The sequence below is a fragment of the Cebus imitator genome, unplaced genomic scaffold, assembly GCF_001604975.1.
Source record: "Cebus imitator isolate Cc_AM_T3 unplaced genomic scaffold, Cebus_imitator-1.0 Scaffold382, whole genome shotgun sequence".
Classification (NCBI taxonomy): Eukaryota; Metazoa; Chordata; class Mammalia; order Primates; family Cebidae; genus Cebus; species Cebus imitator.
Genome location: NW_016107697.1, coordinates 969,221 through 985,601, shown reverse-complemented (window position 1 = coordinate 985,601; position 16,381 = coordinate 969,221). Strand labels below are relative to the sequence as shown.

Here is a 16,381-nt window from a genome sequence, read left to right as displayed (position 1 = left end):
ACCAGTAACTCTCAGTACCCCAAGAGCATAATTTGTACTTAAAATTAGTTATGCAGTGGTTAAGTTTTAGACTGGAGAAAAGGCATTACATGTTCCACAGATCTCATCCCTAAATCTTTTCAGATTTTTGGAAAAAAGTAGATAACTTTGTAAGAAAGAGGAAAAGAATGGCAGAGTCCTAATAAAACAATTCTTATATAAGAAAAGATCCAGCAAGGCATGGTGGCTCATGCCTGCTAATCCCAGCACTTTGGTCAAGGCAGGCAGATCGCCTGAAGTCAGGCGTTCGAGACCAGCCTGGCCAACATGGTGAAATCCCGTCTCTACTAAAAATACAAAAATTAGCCAGGCATGGTGGCACATACCTGTAATACCAGGTACTCAAGTGGCTAAGGCAGGAGAATCTCTTGAACCTGGAAGGCAGAGGATACAATAAGCTGAAATCGTACCACTGTGCTTCAGCCTGGGTGACAGAGAGAGACCCTATCTCAAAACAAAACAAAACAAAAGATCCTACTCCAGTATTACTTTTTATTCGTCTTAGGGAGAAAAAAAATATGATTTTAATTAAAATATGCTGGCTTTCTGGGTTTCAAAAATGACTAACATTATGCTCAATTATTAAGGTAGTTCTGAAAAAAAACAAGTAAAGATTATATCAGCAATCTCCAAGTTGAGCTGAACTCTGTATGTTTTCTGGCAGGCCCTTGGAGGTATTCCATTAAAGTTGAGGAGGCAGAGACATCAGAGGAGCGGCATGTTACAGAGGTAGCAGCTGACCCCTGCCCCGCTCCTCCTACACTGGCAGCTAGCTGTCCTACAGTTTAACAGGTGCCCTGAACTGCTCTCAGGCTAGAATAAGCTCCCAAGAGCGGGGGTTTTTATTTATTTTGTTCATTACTCACTGATACATCTCTAATACCTAGAACAACACCTAGCACATGGTAGGCACTAAAATATTTAATGAATAAGTGATTTAATAAAGTGATATAAAAGTCCTAGAAACTGCTAAGATCCGTGAGTAATAGAAAAAATGACAAATAATATGATCAGATACTTTAAAAAAAAAAAAGAAATATAAATAGCTTTTAAACTCATGAAAAGATTTCAACCTCAGAGATAATAAAAGAAGTTTGACAATTAACATGAGATAACATTTTTCACCAATTAAATTGCAAAAATATTAAAATTTATTAATACACTCTTGGGCAAGGCTTTGGCAAAACACCCATGTACATGCACTGCTAGTGGGAATACAAATGTCCAGACCCTTTGGGGAGAAATTTAGTATTACATATCAAAATTACAAATGTTAAAAATTAAAATTAAATGTAATTAAAAATAAATTGTTAAAATGCAAAAAAAAAGTTAAACATTATAAAATTATCGAATTATCCTTTGTTGAGAAACCCTGCTGCAAACTTATCCCACAGATATACTTGCACACATGTGAAGTGACTTTCAATAAGGTTACTCTCTGCACTAATGTCTATAACAGCAAAAGACTAGAAGCAACTAAGTGTCCATCAATGGGGGACTGGTTACTAAGTTGGGGTTCATACACACTATGCACTACTTGCAACTGTAGGAAAGAATAAGGAAGCTCTCTCTGTACTTACATGAAAAGATCCCAATATAAACTACTGTGTAAAACAATGTGCAGAACAAGGTGAAGAGTATGCTTACTTTTGTGTATATAAAAAAAATTATATTTGTATTTTCTTGAATCTGCACGAAGAAATTCTGGAAAGATACAAAGGAAGCTGATAAAACTGGTTTCTTTGAGGGAGGAATGGGTCCTAGGCACATGGAGGACAGGGTGCATGCAAGACTGCATTCTATTATTTTTTTAAAATTAGGAGGTTGAATGACAAAAACAAGAGCCAAGGAGCTGCTATGCAAAATAGGCTTGTAGGGAGAATGCATGAATTACTTAAAGCAACATTGATTTTTAAATGAATATGCTTGTTGCAAAAACATTCGACTAACATTAAACCAAATCCCCTAAGGACCTCCTCTGAAGTATCACTCATAGGCCTATTGTGAGTTGCTGAAAAGATGTAAAAGTGATAACATGATGCCTGTTTGAAAATATTTTCAAAGTCATATTTTGTACTAACTTCTCAGAATGACCCATGTCCATTTTAGTTCAAATTGTGCTTTTTGATTTTGGGTAAATTTTATGAGATGTAAATTCATATGCCATGTATATTATAGCGTGAAGTATTACAGGTATAAAGTCTACATTAAATCTTCCTATGAATGATCTTTTTCCTCATCAGGAAATTAAGGAAAATTTTCAAAATCGAATTAAGTTAAATTACTTAGATGATTGCGTCCAATAAAAAGATCTCCAATATTAATAAAACCAAAACCTTTTGGTCATATAACTTAGGTCATTAAAATATGAGTCTTACCTTACTTCAGCTGGTGGATTTGGGGAATAGGGATTTGCAGAACAAGCAAGAATTCTAATGACTGCTCCGGGATGATAGGTTTCTAGAATATAAACAGCTGTAGGATACACCTGTTCTTCAAAAGTAAGTTCCACATAGTCCTGGCTCTGAAAATTAGGTGGCGTCCTCTTGAATGGCAAGGAAGCACTAGGACACTGATCCCACCATGTCCCATAAGTTCGAAACACAGCCGTCTGAGTAAAGTCACCAGAACTTGGGAATACATTTGGTACACCAGCCAAATTCCACATAGTATAGGACATACTATTCTCACTTCCATAATGGGAACTGAAATCCACTACTTCTTTGGCATACTGGACCACCTCTGCATTGAGAGGGGAAGTCCGGCTGTTTGATTCTACGGTTCTATGGCTGTTCATCATCTCTCCTCTTGTAGCTGTCCTGGCTCGGCGCCGAAGGCATATATAATAAAACATAGTCAGAACTGTTAACATGGGAAAGACTGGTGACATCTAGATGTGAATTATGAAGCTTCAAAAGGTCAGGTGTCCTCAGTAAGACGCACGGACTCTTTGAAGGATGTTCTAAAAAAAAATGAACGGCTTGGTGAAGTAAAATAATTTAAATAAGCAGAAAAATGCATGGATAAGGTAACAAACAGGCTCTATCCTCAATGTAATTTCCCAGAATGAAACTAAAAAAAAAGTTTTAAAATACAAATGTGAAGTCTGGTATAAATAAATGTTCTAATGTATTTTTAAGAAACCTAAATATTGTTATGCATACAATATGGGAAGCAAAACTATATTATAAGGCATTGGAAGATATATAATCCCTAAAGCCCTATTTTATACAAAATTATAACCATCATTCAAGAAATACTTAGTCCTTGAATCTGAAAATTAAAATTATTTAAATTATAGGTTGAGCCACTAAAATACTGCTGTAAATTCAAAAGAATATTAGGCATTGCTATAATTTTACATGCTAACAAATAATTCCCTACTATTAAGTATTACTCTCTTCCAAACATACTAAATTCAGATTTCACATTATGGGAATATAGTTTTTTGGTGCTGACATTTAATACAGATGAACTAAATCAACTGCCTTGCACATCACAGATCACAGACAGTGTTTAATTTATAACTCTTAGCATTATTTGTTAGGGCAGTCCACGGCTGGCTGGCATCTGGTTTGTTGCCAGCGACTCTTAGAAATCACTCACCCCAGATAGAATGGTCACAGGATACACATGGGAAATGCGAAAGTTGGCATTCATCCATGTACCCTGAAATTTGCATGCTGGCTTCAGGTACAAATGCTGACATGTGACATCCTTTTACCTGTAAGACAAGAATTTTGGAAAATATTTTTATGTTCAAGTCAGGAAATCAAAATATCCAAAAATATTATTACTATAAATAGCTACTTATTAGACCTTTCAAATCAAACAGGCCACATTTTTCTATTTTGTACACAATTTTGAAAGACGTATTTTTTTTTAATTTTATGATAGAATATAATAACAATTTATAATGAACACTATCCATAGAGAGGTTGCAACCTCATAGCTTTTGCTTCAAAGTACACTTGCATACATACTTTACTGAGGCCAAACAGTGTTTTTAGAAATTTGATCTAGTTTGTGACATTTAACAATCAAGAGGACCCCAAGAGGCATGAGCTCTCCAGTAGCCACTCTTGTTCCCAGCCAGTTCCACTCATTTACAACATAGGTTGGGACGCATCCTCACTGAGTAGATAACCTTTTGTGGACAAAAACAAGGAACTATAAAACAAACTTATATTTGTATCTTTAAAGTCTTAAGTTTAACTTCTAAGGGAGATATACCAACTTTTCTTTCTTTCTTTTTCTTTTTTTTTATTTTTGAGACAGAGTCTCACTCTGTTGCCCAGCCTGGAGTGCTGTGGTGTGATCTCGGTTCACTGCAACCTCCACCTCCCGGGTTCAAGTGATTCTCGTGACTCAGCCTCTTGAGTAGCTGGGACCACAAACATACGCCACCATGCCCAGCTAATTTTTTGTATTTTTAGTAAAGACGGGGTTTCACCATGCTGGCCAGGCTGGTCTCGAACTCCTGACCTCAGATGACCCACCCATCTCAGCTTCCCAAAGTGCTGGAATTATAGGCATGAGCCACCACGCCAGGCCCTTTTCTTTAATCGAGCAATGCACTAGTCTTCCAAAACTGTAGCACTAAGATTATAAAACATTATTTGCACTAAATGTCCCTACCACTCAAAAACCTCCAATGCCTTTTTCTTATCTACGAGATATAATAAAAATTCTTTGGTTTAGTGTTTGAAGGCTCTCTTCAAGCTGGACCAATCTCTTCTTGTCTAACACAGCAAACCCAATCAAGTTCTAACCACTCTTTGTATTTTACGTTAAATATCACTTCCTCTATCACTTCTTTTCCAACCACTTTTTTCCACATCAGTAGCCTGACTTTCTGACACCTACTGGCACTGCATTTTTATGAGATATATACCTTAGCTCCACTAAGGTTTATATTAGGAATAAGTCTCTTGAAGGAGGAAATCCAGCCAAAGATCTTTATTTCTCAAAGTACACAGTACAAAATAGGCACAAAATATTTGACATGGTGATAGAAACGTGATGAGCAAATTATAAAAATCTAAAATAATCTTAAATTGTGTAACAGAATCCCTTTGCCTCTCAAACCCAGCCAGATCAAAACACACTGAAATGCTTAAAAATATAAGCACTGAAACACTACTTAAAGAACTAAACTTGAAACAAGTGCAGAGAATCCACAGTTGTAAGAAACTAAGAGAAAAGCCAACCAGCAGAGGTCAGGGGATGAAGCTAACATGTCTCATGGAACCAGTTACAGGCCATAATGTTACAAGGGGGCTCCCTAACACCCATTCAGAGACATTATTTCAAGACACAGGTCACAGTTGGAAGGACCTTTATAAAGCCAAACTCTGAAAGGATCATCCTATCCATAAAACCAGGACTATAAAAACTTAGCTCACTGGCCAGGAAGCCCAAGCAGGCAAGACATCAACTGAAGCAAGGGTGTGGGGACAGTCACCAGAGGAAATCAGAACCATATTAGGCATGAACCATGCATACAATGTGGGCCTAAATTCACACAACCTTCATGGTTTAGAATCCCACCCTATCCTCATGCCAAAAAATGAAAAAAGAAAAGTAGTCCTCAACTGGTAAAACTTTAGGACCTGGTAGGAGCAAATGTGAAAACACTTTGCAGGACTGCTTCCAAAACACAGAACAGACTAAACCTTTATTAATGATACATCATGGTAAAAAGCTATAGACCATAATGGAAAATGAACCATGATGAGAAACAGTCAGTGTACTCACCAAATTGGGACGGATTTGCAGCATGAGAATAAGAAATAACAGAATGACCAAAATAAGACTTTTTCCAAAGAAAGGCAACAAAGCATATATTAGCACAGTGGCTCATGCCTGTAATCCCAGCACTTTGGGAGGCTGAGGTGGGAGGATCGCTTCAGCCAGGTGGTGTAGAAGCTGCAGTGAGCCAAGATTGCACCACTGCACTCCAGCCTGGGTGACAGAGCCAGACCTTGTCTCAAATAAATAAATAAATAAATAAGGTGTTTCTGTCGCACACATTTATTCATGAGTGTATTCATGAGTCAATGAAACAAGATTCACCTCAGGACATATAATACCAAGTTATAATTGGGGGAAAAATAACTCCCTGTTATATTACTTCTTTATTCAAACATTTCACCTATCACAGTGTAAATCTGTCAAATTAAAAAATACATATATTTAAGTCTGAAGCTGGAGGATCACTTGAGCCCAGAAGTGCAAGACTGAAGTGAGCCACGATCGTGTCACTGCACTCCAGTCTGGGTCACAGAGCAAGACCCTGTCTCACAAACAAACAAAAAACTTTCTGCAACTCAAGTCTCAATCCTTAACACAAAAATTTGAAATGGTACAGATCTTTCTTTTACCATATATACTTTATTTCCAAATAGTCCTGCAAGTAAATTAAAAATCATTTTCCAAAGAAGTTATTTGAGTTTCTTCTTTTCAAAAAGAAAAAGAATTAACAAAGAAGTTAAACTGCAAAAATAAAATTTAGGAAATAAAGAACAATGTATAACAAGTATTCAAATCAACTGACAAATCAGCTAATCTGGAAGACTATGTATGTTTTATTCCTGGAAACCATCAAGGGAAGGACAGAAAACCATCTGCCACAGTGGATGAATAAGCTGACTGCTTAATCTGTGGACATCACTTCTCACTCCACAGTCTATAAATTGTTTCAACTAAGCTCCTCCCACTTTCTTTATAAAACTGTGTTTAATCAAAAAGCAAAAGTTTTTTAAAACCAAAGAAATACCTGCAAAATAAGGTATCATCACTCATGTGAATTTTCACAAGCATTCTTGGCAAAAAGATTTGAGACAAATTGTTAAAGTCAAATTCTGTTTGACATACCAAGCCATAAACTTTTAAACTGTTTCCCAGCTTTTACCATTGTAGATTATAAGATAATATCAAAGGCAGCAAGACTGTCATATGGGCAATATTATGTTTAAGCTCTGTTAAAGTTAAGCAAAATTTTGCATTGAGGCAACATATGTAAAAGTGAGTTATAAACTGTAAATATATGTGTTATATGTTCAAACTTCTTCAATATAGAAATGTAAAATGAATACTTTAGTTTTTTCCAGCTATGGATAAAAATAATATTTAATGCTAATTTTTTCATGAAATAAAAGTTAAAAATGGCAAAAGAAATTTTTAAAGGAAGGAAAAGCAGTATATGATACACTGAAAAAGCAAATATTCTTTTTCCACCAGTGCTATTCAGAAAATGTAGAAGTTAAAACCTGTTTTTGAAAATAAGCAAGGCATAGAAATAAAAAAGAGAAATGTACAAACCCATTGCTAACCTCTTTCATTGATTCTAAACTCCTTTCCAATCTACTAAGACGACACATAAAAGTGTTTTAGGGATGGGAAAGAACATATGGAAAAGAAAGGATAGCTCACTCTACTTTTCCCTGGGAAATGAAGCTGAAAAAGGGAATGGAGCCATTGTCTCAGGACTCGTGGGGAGCAACGACCAATGCCGAAGTCCAAATTGTCCAGGCGCTATCTGGACTTCTGCCAAGGCATGGAGGCAATTTGTGGTAACCAATGAATATCCCAATGGGCAATGAACCAAGTGTAAAAGATACAATAACTTTATTTTATGAGGAGAATAGGATTCAAAGATAAAATGATTTTTCCCACCTGGTGCAAATAAATAAATATTAGTCAGGAACACTAAATTTGTCCAAAAGAGTGATTATAAAATGTACCTTCTGGGAGACATTTTCTTATATTGTTCATTCAAAAAGTGATTTTAAAGACTCACAACATATGAAAATACTATTTTCCATTGAAAATAAGTCAGAATTAGGGTGGCCTTCATATCATGTGTTGCCTAATTCAATCACTTATCAACAATGACTATGAAGGGAGAAATTCTCTACACTGAACATTTCTTCTAGCACAATCAAGGAATACCAAAACAACAGCCATTTTAACTTGTGTCATGAGATTTTCATACTCCTTGGGAACAACTTGCTTTTATACAACATGATTTTATTATGATACAACTTTATTTTCAACCACATCTTCCATATTATAAAATGCTTAACAAAGTTAAATAATACAATCACAAAGAAAGCAGTAACAGTAGAAAGGAGAAATTAAGAGGTACAGACAAGGGAGAACATATGTTTACTACTGAGATTTGAAGTGAGATGGGGAATCGATGAGGCAGAGAGAAGCAGGATGGCAGGAGCTGCTGAGAAGGCGGCTTTGTACTTTGAAGGGAAAAAGAGGAGGTTATTTTCATAAAATAACCAAAGGGAGCAATCAGAATGAACGAGAGCCAGGACAGTGTAAAGGCTAGGTTCACAGTGAGGTGAAACAACCTGAAAACAGGTTTAAAACTCAAAAGAGGATTATCAACTTATACTAAAGTAAAAAAAACATGGAAAAAGATTAAAAAAAACGATAGGGCAATAGGCATAGGCATATATAGAAAGCAAATTTTAACACAGTATTTACTTTCAAAAGAGCCCAAAGTGAAATATCAATGAAGTTATAGAAAAAGAAAAGTTTAGAGAGCTTTGCTACATAGCACCAAAATGTAATTACAATGCTCAATCTGGTAATAAATCAAAAAAAAAAAAAAAAAGGCCAAACCTTAAATGCTTATTATTTCTGAATCCTACCAAAACTGATGAAGACATGCTATTTTGAGGAAGGACTTTTCTGGTTGAATCTAGAAATCAAAACAGGGGAATGAAAGAAAGTATCAATGGAGAAACGAAGGGAATGATATGTGAATTTGATGCAGCACCTGAAATTCCCATCAGCTCCCTTTCCTGGCTGGCCCCCTCTAGCTTTTACACCAATTTGTGCTCTTATGCCCCCTCTTGCCTCTAACTTCTCAGTGTCCTCCCAGGCTTTCTTCTTCCTAATTCTTATAAACACAGAGGTACCAATAAAGGAAGGCTGTCTTTTTGATAACATGATATACAAGAAAATTCAATCTAACTTTGAGCCTGCCTTCCCCTTCCCTTTCATGTCCACATCCAGCACCCTTGCTGTAGACCCACTGGAACCTCCACTGTGCCCTCCGCAGCCCTCCTGCTTTCATGCCTCAGCATCCTGAAATCTTCACCTGAGACTGGATGGCTCTGGAATGCCCCCTCTCTTACTCTGCTTGGCACTCTTACTCATCCTTCAAAGTCAGGTTCATACTTCATCTACCATGCACCTTTCCTCTACTCTTATATGTTCCTATTATTTGCTATTTCTTACATGCTGAAATATTTCTCTACCCGAATATACTATGAATTCCTCAAGTTTGGAGAACATGCCTTAATTATAACCACACCCTTAAGGCCTAGCACATGCCAATATATGTTCAATAAACATTTGTTGTTTTACGGAGATTGGAAGAGTAAATGGCATAAGACAATTAAAATAAATAACTTTAAAGCAAATACAGAAATGAAACCAGTGACTCTTCATAAGGCACATGTAAACCAAAAAATGATGCAAAAAAATGTTCCATATCTTGATACAGAGAAAGAGAGAGAGGAAATGGGTAATAAAAACTGAAACACAATAGGTAAGAATCAAATGTATGAACTTCTTTGAAGCCATCCAAGAAGGAATAGTACATATATCGAAATTTTGCTGTTCAAAGAGAATGAAAAAATTGGTAACTTCTGTTAGTACAAAAGCAGCTTCTGAATACATAAAAGGGTCTTGACTCTGGTCACAAAGAAAGTCTGATTGAAATTAAAGAAAGATTCATGAAAGAGATGATTAGAGAAGTAAAAGAAAGCTATTTCCTCAAATACAATGATTTTTTTTTTCATTCCAAGTCTGCGTTAAAACAGTATGTTGATTATGGAGAACTGAAAAAACTATGGATGAAAAATAAGTTCTTAAAATAAAGACACAACCTAAGAATTGAGAGAAGAGACAGGACAAGAGAGGTGATAATATAAGAGCAAAGGTAACAAGACAGCTTAATATTGTTCTGGTATTGGATGTGATATAAAGGAGCAAAAGTCAAGCATTAGAAAAAGCTCCCCTTTTTCTTCATCATAATTATCAATATTCTAATTGTACTAGATACTTAAAAAACTAACACTGAAAAAATTTAACATTCTAAGCATGGAAACTACTGGGGAAGGTATCTAAGGCTTTATGTGCCTCTCCCTTCCTCTAAGTAAATTCTTCCCCAGTTAAAACATTTTTATTATGCTTGTATTTTTAATCAATAAGGCCCCAATGTATAATAAATAGGTGGAGTTCTCAACTGAAACATATGGATCAAGAGGAAGGCTACAGACTCCTATCCAGCTTCAAAGCTTCTTCAAAATCCAAGCAAATGGAGAAGGTAAGGGAACCAGCCCAGGAAGAAAAATCTAAACGCAGAGCAAAAATCTTGAAAACCAGAGGTAAAATGTACCACTCTCTTCAAGGAATCAAGGTAGATCTCAAAAATGCAAGGAAATGATGCAAAATGTCTAGAACACAGTAGACTCTGCTAAAACCTCTGCTGAGTTAATGAATAAATGGCAGGAACTAAACAAGAGGCACCCAAGAAGTCAGACTTGGAATGAATCTATCAGAAAACAAGAGGTAAGATTTAGAACCAATTTAAACTAGGAATTGATAAAGGTAGTTCTGTAGAATGTGTTCTCTCTTTCTTTCCTAGGCTTTATTTAACAAGCATATCTAAACTTCTGAAATATTTCATAATCAATCTTCAGTAGCAAGAAAAGCAGAAAAAGGAATAGAATGAATCATCTTTTTTTCTGTTATAATGGATCTGGAAATCCTCTTCCTGCCCAAGATACTATCTCACAAAGTGACCAGAAAGGATATGTTTCTAATTACACAGGTATCATGATACAACATAACTTAGAAATAGATTCCACTGTTATATTACCTATATATTATCTTTTTCTTCAGTGTTTAATGATGGGTAAAAAGCCATCTGAATGAGAACTGTAAATTTGGAATAACCCTAAACCTTCAGCAGATATGCAATGCATATTTAACTAAAATATTAAAAATTGGAGTTTTCTGGTTGAGGATAATTTTAAGGGACTTACTGAAGAAAGAAAAAATGATACTTTGTCTATTAAAGTCATACTAATTATGTAAATTCATTTTAGCCAAATACTAGCTATATATTTTTGTATATTAACAGAGAACTTTTAACCAGAAAAAAATATATAGTGCATTTACATACTGCCTAACAAAAATCCAAGGACAGTACGCCTGTCATAGCTTGTTATTATAGCTAAAATAGCAAGCAACTAACTAAAATGGTATAATACTGTTAAATTAACTTTAACACAAAATGTACCCCCATTTTAAGCATATAGTTTGAGTTTTGACAATTACAGAAACCAATGTAACCACCACCAAAATCAAGATACAGAATACTGCCACTAGACTAAAAGGTTCCCTGGTCAATCACTTATGCACAACCTATACCAGGCAATAACTGATCTGCTTTCTGTCATTACAAACCAGATTGTACTTTATCCAGAGTTATATGAAAGTGAAATAATATAGTATGTAGAGCTAACCCTTGAACAATACACGTTTGAACTGTGGGAGTCAACTTACATCTTCTGTCTCTGCGACCTCTGAGACAGCGAAACTGACCCATCCTTTTCCTCCTCATCCTATTCAACGTGAAGGCGATGAGGATAAAGACCTTTATGATGACCCATTTCCACTTAATGATGAGTAAATACATTTCTCTTTCTTATGATTTTCTTAGTATTTTCTTTCTCTAGCCTATTTCATTGTAAGAATATAGTATACAATACATATAACACACAAAATATATATTAGCCAACTGTATATGTTATCAGTAAGGCTTCTAGTCAACCATAGGCTATTAGGTGGTAGTTAAGCTTATGGGGAGTAAAAAATTACAGCTGGATTTTCAACTGCATGGAGGATCAGCACCCGTAACCTTCATGCTGTTTGAGGATCAACTGTATTCTTTTGTGTCTAGCTTATTTTGCTCAGCATAGCATTGATATTTACCCATGATGCTATGTATATGAGTAGTTCAGTTCCTTTTTATTCTCAATCAAATCCCATTATACAGTTGACCCTTGAACAATGTGGGGAATTGGGGCACTGACCTCCTGTGCAATAAAAACATCTGAATATAAGGCTGGCATAATGGCTCACATCTGTAATCCCAGCACTTTGGGAGGCTGAGGCAGGTGGATCACCAGAGTCAGGAGTTTGAGACCAGCCTGGCCAACATGGAAAAACCCCATCTCTCCTAAAAATACAAAAATTAGCCAGGCATGGTGGCACATACCTGTAATCCCAGCTACTCAGGAGGCTAAGGCAGGAGAATCACTTGAACCTGGGAGGCGGAGTTTGCAGTAAGCTGAGATTGTGCCACCGCACTCTAGCCTGGGTGACAGAGCAAGACTTCATCTCAAAAAAAAAAACAAACAAACAAAACTGAATATAACTTTTGACTCACCCAAAACTTTACTAATAGACTACCATGGCCCAGAAGGCTTACCGATAACATAAACAGTTGATTAACATAGTTTGTAAGTTATATAATGTGTTCTTACAATAAAGTAAGCTAGAAAAAAGAAGTATTGTTAAGAACATCATAAGGAAGAGAAAATATATTGACTACTCATTAAGTGAAAGTGAATCATCACAAAGGTCTTCAATCTGATCTTCACGTTGAGTGGACTGAGGAGGGAGGAAAAGGCGGGGTGGACGTTGCCCTTTCAGGCTAGAGGTCAAAGTGATGGAGGAGGTGTAAAAAGAGGCAGGGGAGGCAGGCCCACTCAATGCAAATTTATTAAAATACACTAAAATTTCTGCCTCACTTTTTGCTGTTTATTTCTCCAAAAACATTTCTGTACAGTACCAATCCTTCTTCCACCATTTGCTTTAATTTCAGTCTCCATCTCATAGAAGGGTCCATGTTGTAAAAGAAGTCAAAACCATCCAGAATAGGAACCTTTCTGCCAGGTTGTCTAATGACAATTTGTTTCTTGGCATTCTTTTATGTCTTCTTCCTCATCATCTGGCACTAATTCAGAAATACCCATCTCTATCAAGTCATTTTCTGTTAACTTATCTGGTGTGGAGTCTATTCGCTCTTGAATTTCTCTAAGATCAAACCTTCACCCTCCTCCCCCTGCACCTTTTTTTGCCATTATCTACAATCTCTTTCATGATTTCCTTGATTGCTTCTGTCATATATACTGTGAAGTCATGTAGTTTTCTTTAGCAGGAATTTATTGTTTCAGGCTCAATGGCCTTAACAGTTTTTTCTATTAACAATGGCATACTCAATGGTGTAATCCTTCCAAACTTACAGGTTCTCTCTGTTGAGGTTCTCATTCATAGAGTTGACTGTTCTTTTGATACAGTACCATGTATAATAAGCCTTAAAGTTCCTTATGACCCCTGATCTGGAGGCTGAATTAGGGACATTGCATTTGGGGACAAGAGGAATACTTCGACATCTTCAGTGTTACAACTCGTGGGGTTCTGGGTGGCCAGGGACATTGTCTGATATCAAAAGAATTTTAAAAGTTAGTCCCTTATAGCAAGGTATTAACACTTCCCGACTTCAGGGACAAAACATTAATGAAATCAATCAAGAAAAGTAATTCTCATTGTCCTGGCCTTCTTGTTATAGTAATCCTGTACCCACATAAGAGCTGCATTTTCAATATGAGATAAAGTGGGTATTTCACAAAAAGTGCAAGGTTTTGTTACTTGCTGGTATAGCTGTACCAATAGCTTCATAAATTCTTTTTTTTTTTTTACAGTGGTCCTTTTGCTGTATTCATTTATCTTGAAATGACAGGTGACCATAGCTGCAAACTTTAATCTACAGTGCATAACAAGCAATTCAACTTGTGCTTATAATGTCATGATTTCTCTCTGCTTCTTGGAAACACCTACAGCATTACTAGAGACACTTTCAAAGGGTCCCATAGTGTTATTCAAAGTTTATGGTATTACACTAAGCACAATGAAAAATATGTGAGAATCACAAGAGATCACTTTTTACTGTGATACACAATTTACTAGAGACAAACTGCTCACATATAGATGATTAGCTTCACACAGCGTTGCAAGCTGATACCTGCAATACTTGAGCTCATTGCAATAGCAACTGGAGGCAATTATGAAATTATTACAGTAGTACAGTATGTACTACAGCTAACTTTATGCAGTTATGATTTAATACTGAATTTACATTTGTTTACATTTCTCTCAACTGCAAATGGCAGCATGTACATTCTGTAAGTGTGTGAATACCTTTTGATAAATTTTAACTTTTTATAATATACTTGTGTACCATTCATGGCACTAAATTATAAAACAGACTATCTACATATATTTTATGTATTTGTGACGTAATTTTTTTATATATATTTCTAGGCTATGCAATCTGCAAGTTTTTTCAAATTGGTGCAAATCTCCAAAATTTTTCTATATTTATTGAAAAAAAAATGGCACATCTTCACAGCTCAAACCCATGTTGTTTAACAGTCAACTATATAGGTACAGTATATAAATTCAGTTGTCGTAAACATTTGGGTTGTTTCTAGTACCAAACTATTTCCAAAGTCGCTGTGACATTTTACATTTTGACATCAAGAGATGAGAGTTCCAGTTGCTCCATATCTTTATCATAGTTAATACTGTCAGTCTTCATCTATTCTAGAAGGTGGGGCAGTGATACCCTGTGGCTTTAATTTGAATTTCTCAGTTGATTAATGACATGGAACATCTTTCCATGTTCTTATTTGCCATTTGTATCTGCTTTAGTGCAATCCATTTTTCTTGTTGTTGTTTTCTTATTATGGAGTTGTAAGAGTTCTTTATACACACTGGATACAAAATCTTTGTTAGACAGACATTTTGCAAATGTTTTCTCCCAGTGTGTGCTTGCCTTTTCATCTACTTGATAATATGTTTTAAAGAGAAGTTTTGAATTTTTAAGTCCAATTTGTCATCTTTTTCTCTTATGGCATATTTATACATGTCCTAGCAAACATATTACTGAAGAGCAATATCAAGTATAGTTTCAAAAGGGTAAACCCCAAGAAAGTATTTAATCTTAGACCTAGGAAGCATTTACTCTAAGGGGAAGACCCATGAAGAGTTATTACAGATTAATCAAATTTTAAGATGATACCCAATTAGATTCTGCAAACACTTCTACTGGGAATGCAAAACCATATAGCTACTTTGAAAAATAGTTTGGCAGTTTACTGTAAAGTTCCACCCACCCTTACCAAATCATCCAGCAATCTCATTCCAAGATTATTTACTCAAGTATACTGAAAATCTATAATCAACCAAAAACCTGTACATAAATGTTTATAGCATATTCATAACTGTTCCAACTTGGAAACATCTAAGATGTCCTTGACAGATGAATGGACAGTGTTACAGCCATACAATGAGTTACTACTCAGTAAAAAAAAAGAATTGCTGATCCAGGCAATACAGATGAATCTTAAAATGCATTTTGCTAAGTGACAAAAGTCAGATGCCAAAGCTACATTTGTATGATTTCATTTATGTGATACTTTGGAAAAGGCAAACAGGAAAGGCAAATAGATCAGTGATGGCCCAGGTTTAAGGGAAGAAAGAGGAGTTGACTACAGTAACTACAAAGGGGCCATACAAAGGAATTTTTAGAATGATGTAACTGTTCTGTGTGCTTTTGTTTTCAGTTTTTGTTTTCAATCAAAATAAGCAAGCTGTAAATTTGATACCCTAGTATTGACTTGGTTATGTGCATGCTAGCTTATGTGTCTGTTCTCTTTTAAGATATGTACTAGTTGGCATGTTCTGCCAACTTATTTTGCCCAGGGCAAAGCCTACTCACACAGCCCCAACCACTCATCTTGCCTTAGGAAACTACCTGTCTGGAAAAGAGAACAGTGACCTTCATGACTTATAAATTATTTCAGACCATGAACAAGACGGTCAACACAGATCTGCATTTATATGTCTGCGCAGAATTAACTAGTTTAAAGACAGGAAAACAAGTTAAGCAATTACAGCAAATGGCATTCAATAAAAGTTAATGTCAAAATTAGGACAATAGTTTTTTAAAAAATCATTGTTTAGTGTCAATTAATAGGTTACAGGATCCATAAAATAAGTACAAACTAACTTAAATTCTTAGAAATTAAAAGGTGGTGACTGAAATAAATTGAAAATTAAATTGAGAAAAATAAATGACATAGGGCACATAGACAAGAAACCTAACATCTATATAAGATGAAGACTGAAGCTGACTTAAATTCAAGGAAATTCTAAAGGACAAAAAATGGCTCAACCTCTT

The 16,381-nt window shown here is 35.6% G+C and overlaps 1 protein-coding gene across 2 annotated transcripts in view; it reads right to left on the bottom strand.

Annotated features, from left to right (window-relative positions):
- Window positions 1–16,381, bottom strand: part of FBXL4 (F-box and leucine rich repeat protein 4) — a 65,809-nt gene that overhangs the window by 43,632 nt on the left and 5,796 nt on the right. Inside the window, exons 2-4 of one of the 2 annotated variants that reach the window (XM_017507686.2) lie at window positions 3,646–3,763; window positions 2,418–3,001; window positions 366–413 (exon numbers count right to left, since the gene is read on the bottom strand). In XM_017507686.2, coding sequence (XP_017363175.1) covers window positions 366–413; window positions 2,418–2,929 — 560 coding nt within the window. In that variant the 5' untranslated portion in view covers window positions 2,930–3,001; window positions 3,646–3,763. The remainder of the gene's footprint in view (window positions 1–365; window positions 414–2,417; window positions 3,002–3,645; window positions 3,764–16,381) is intronic. The other variant, XM_017507687.2, reaches the window with a different exon arrangement.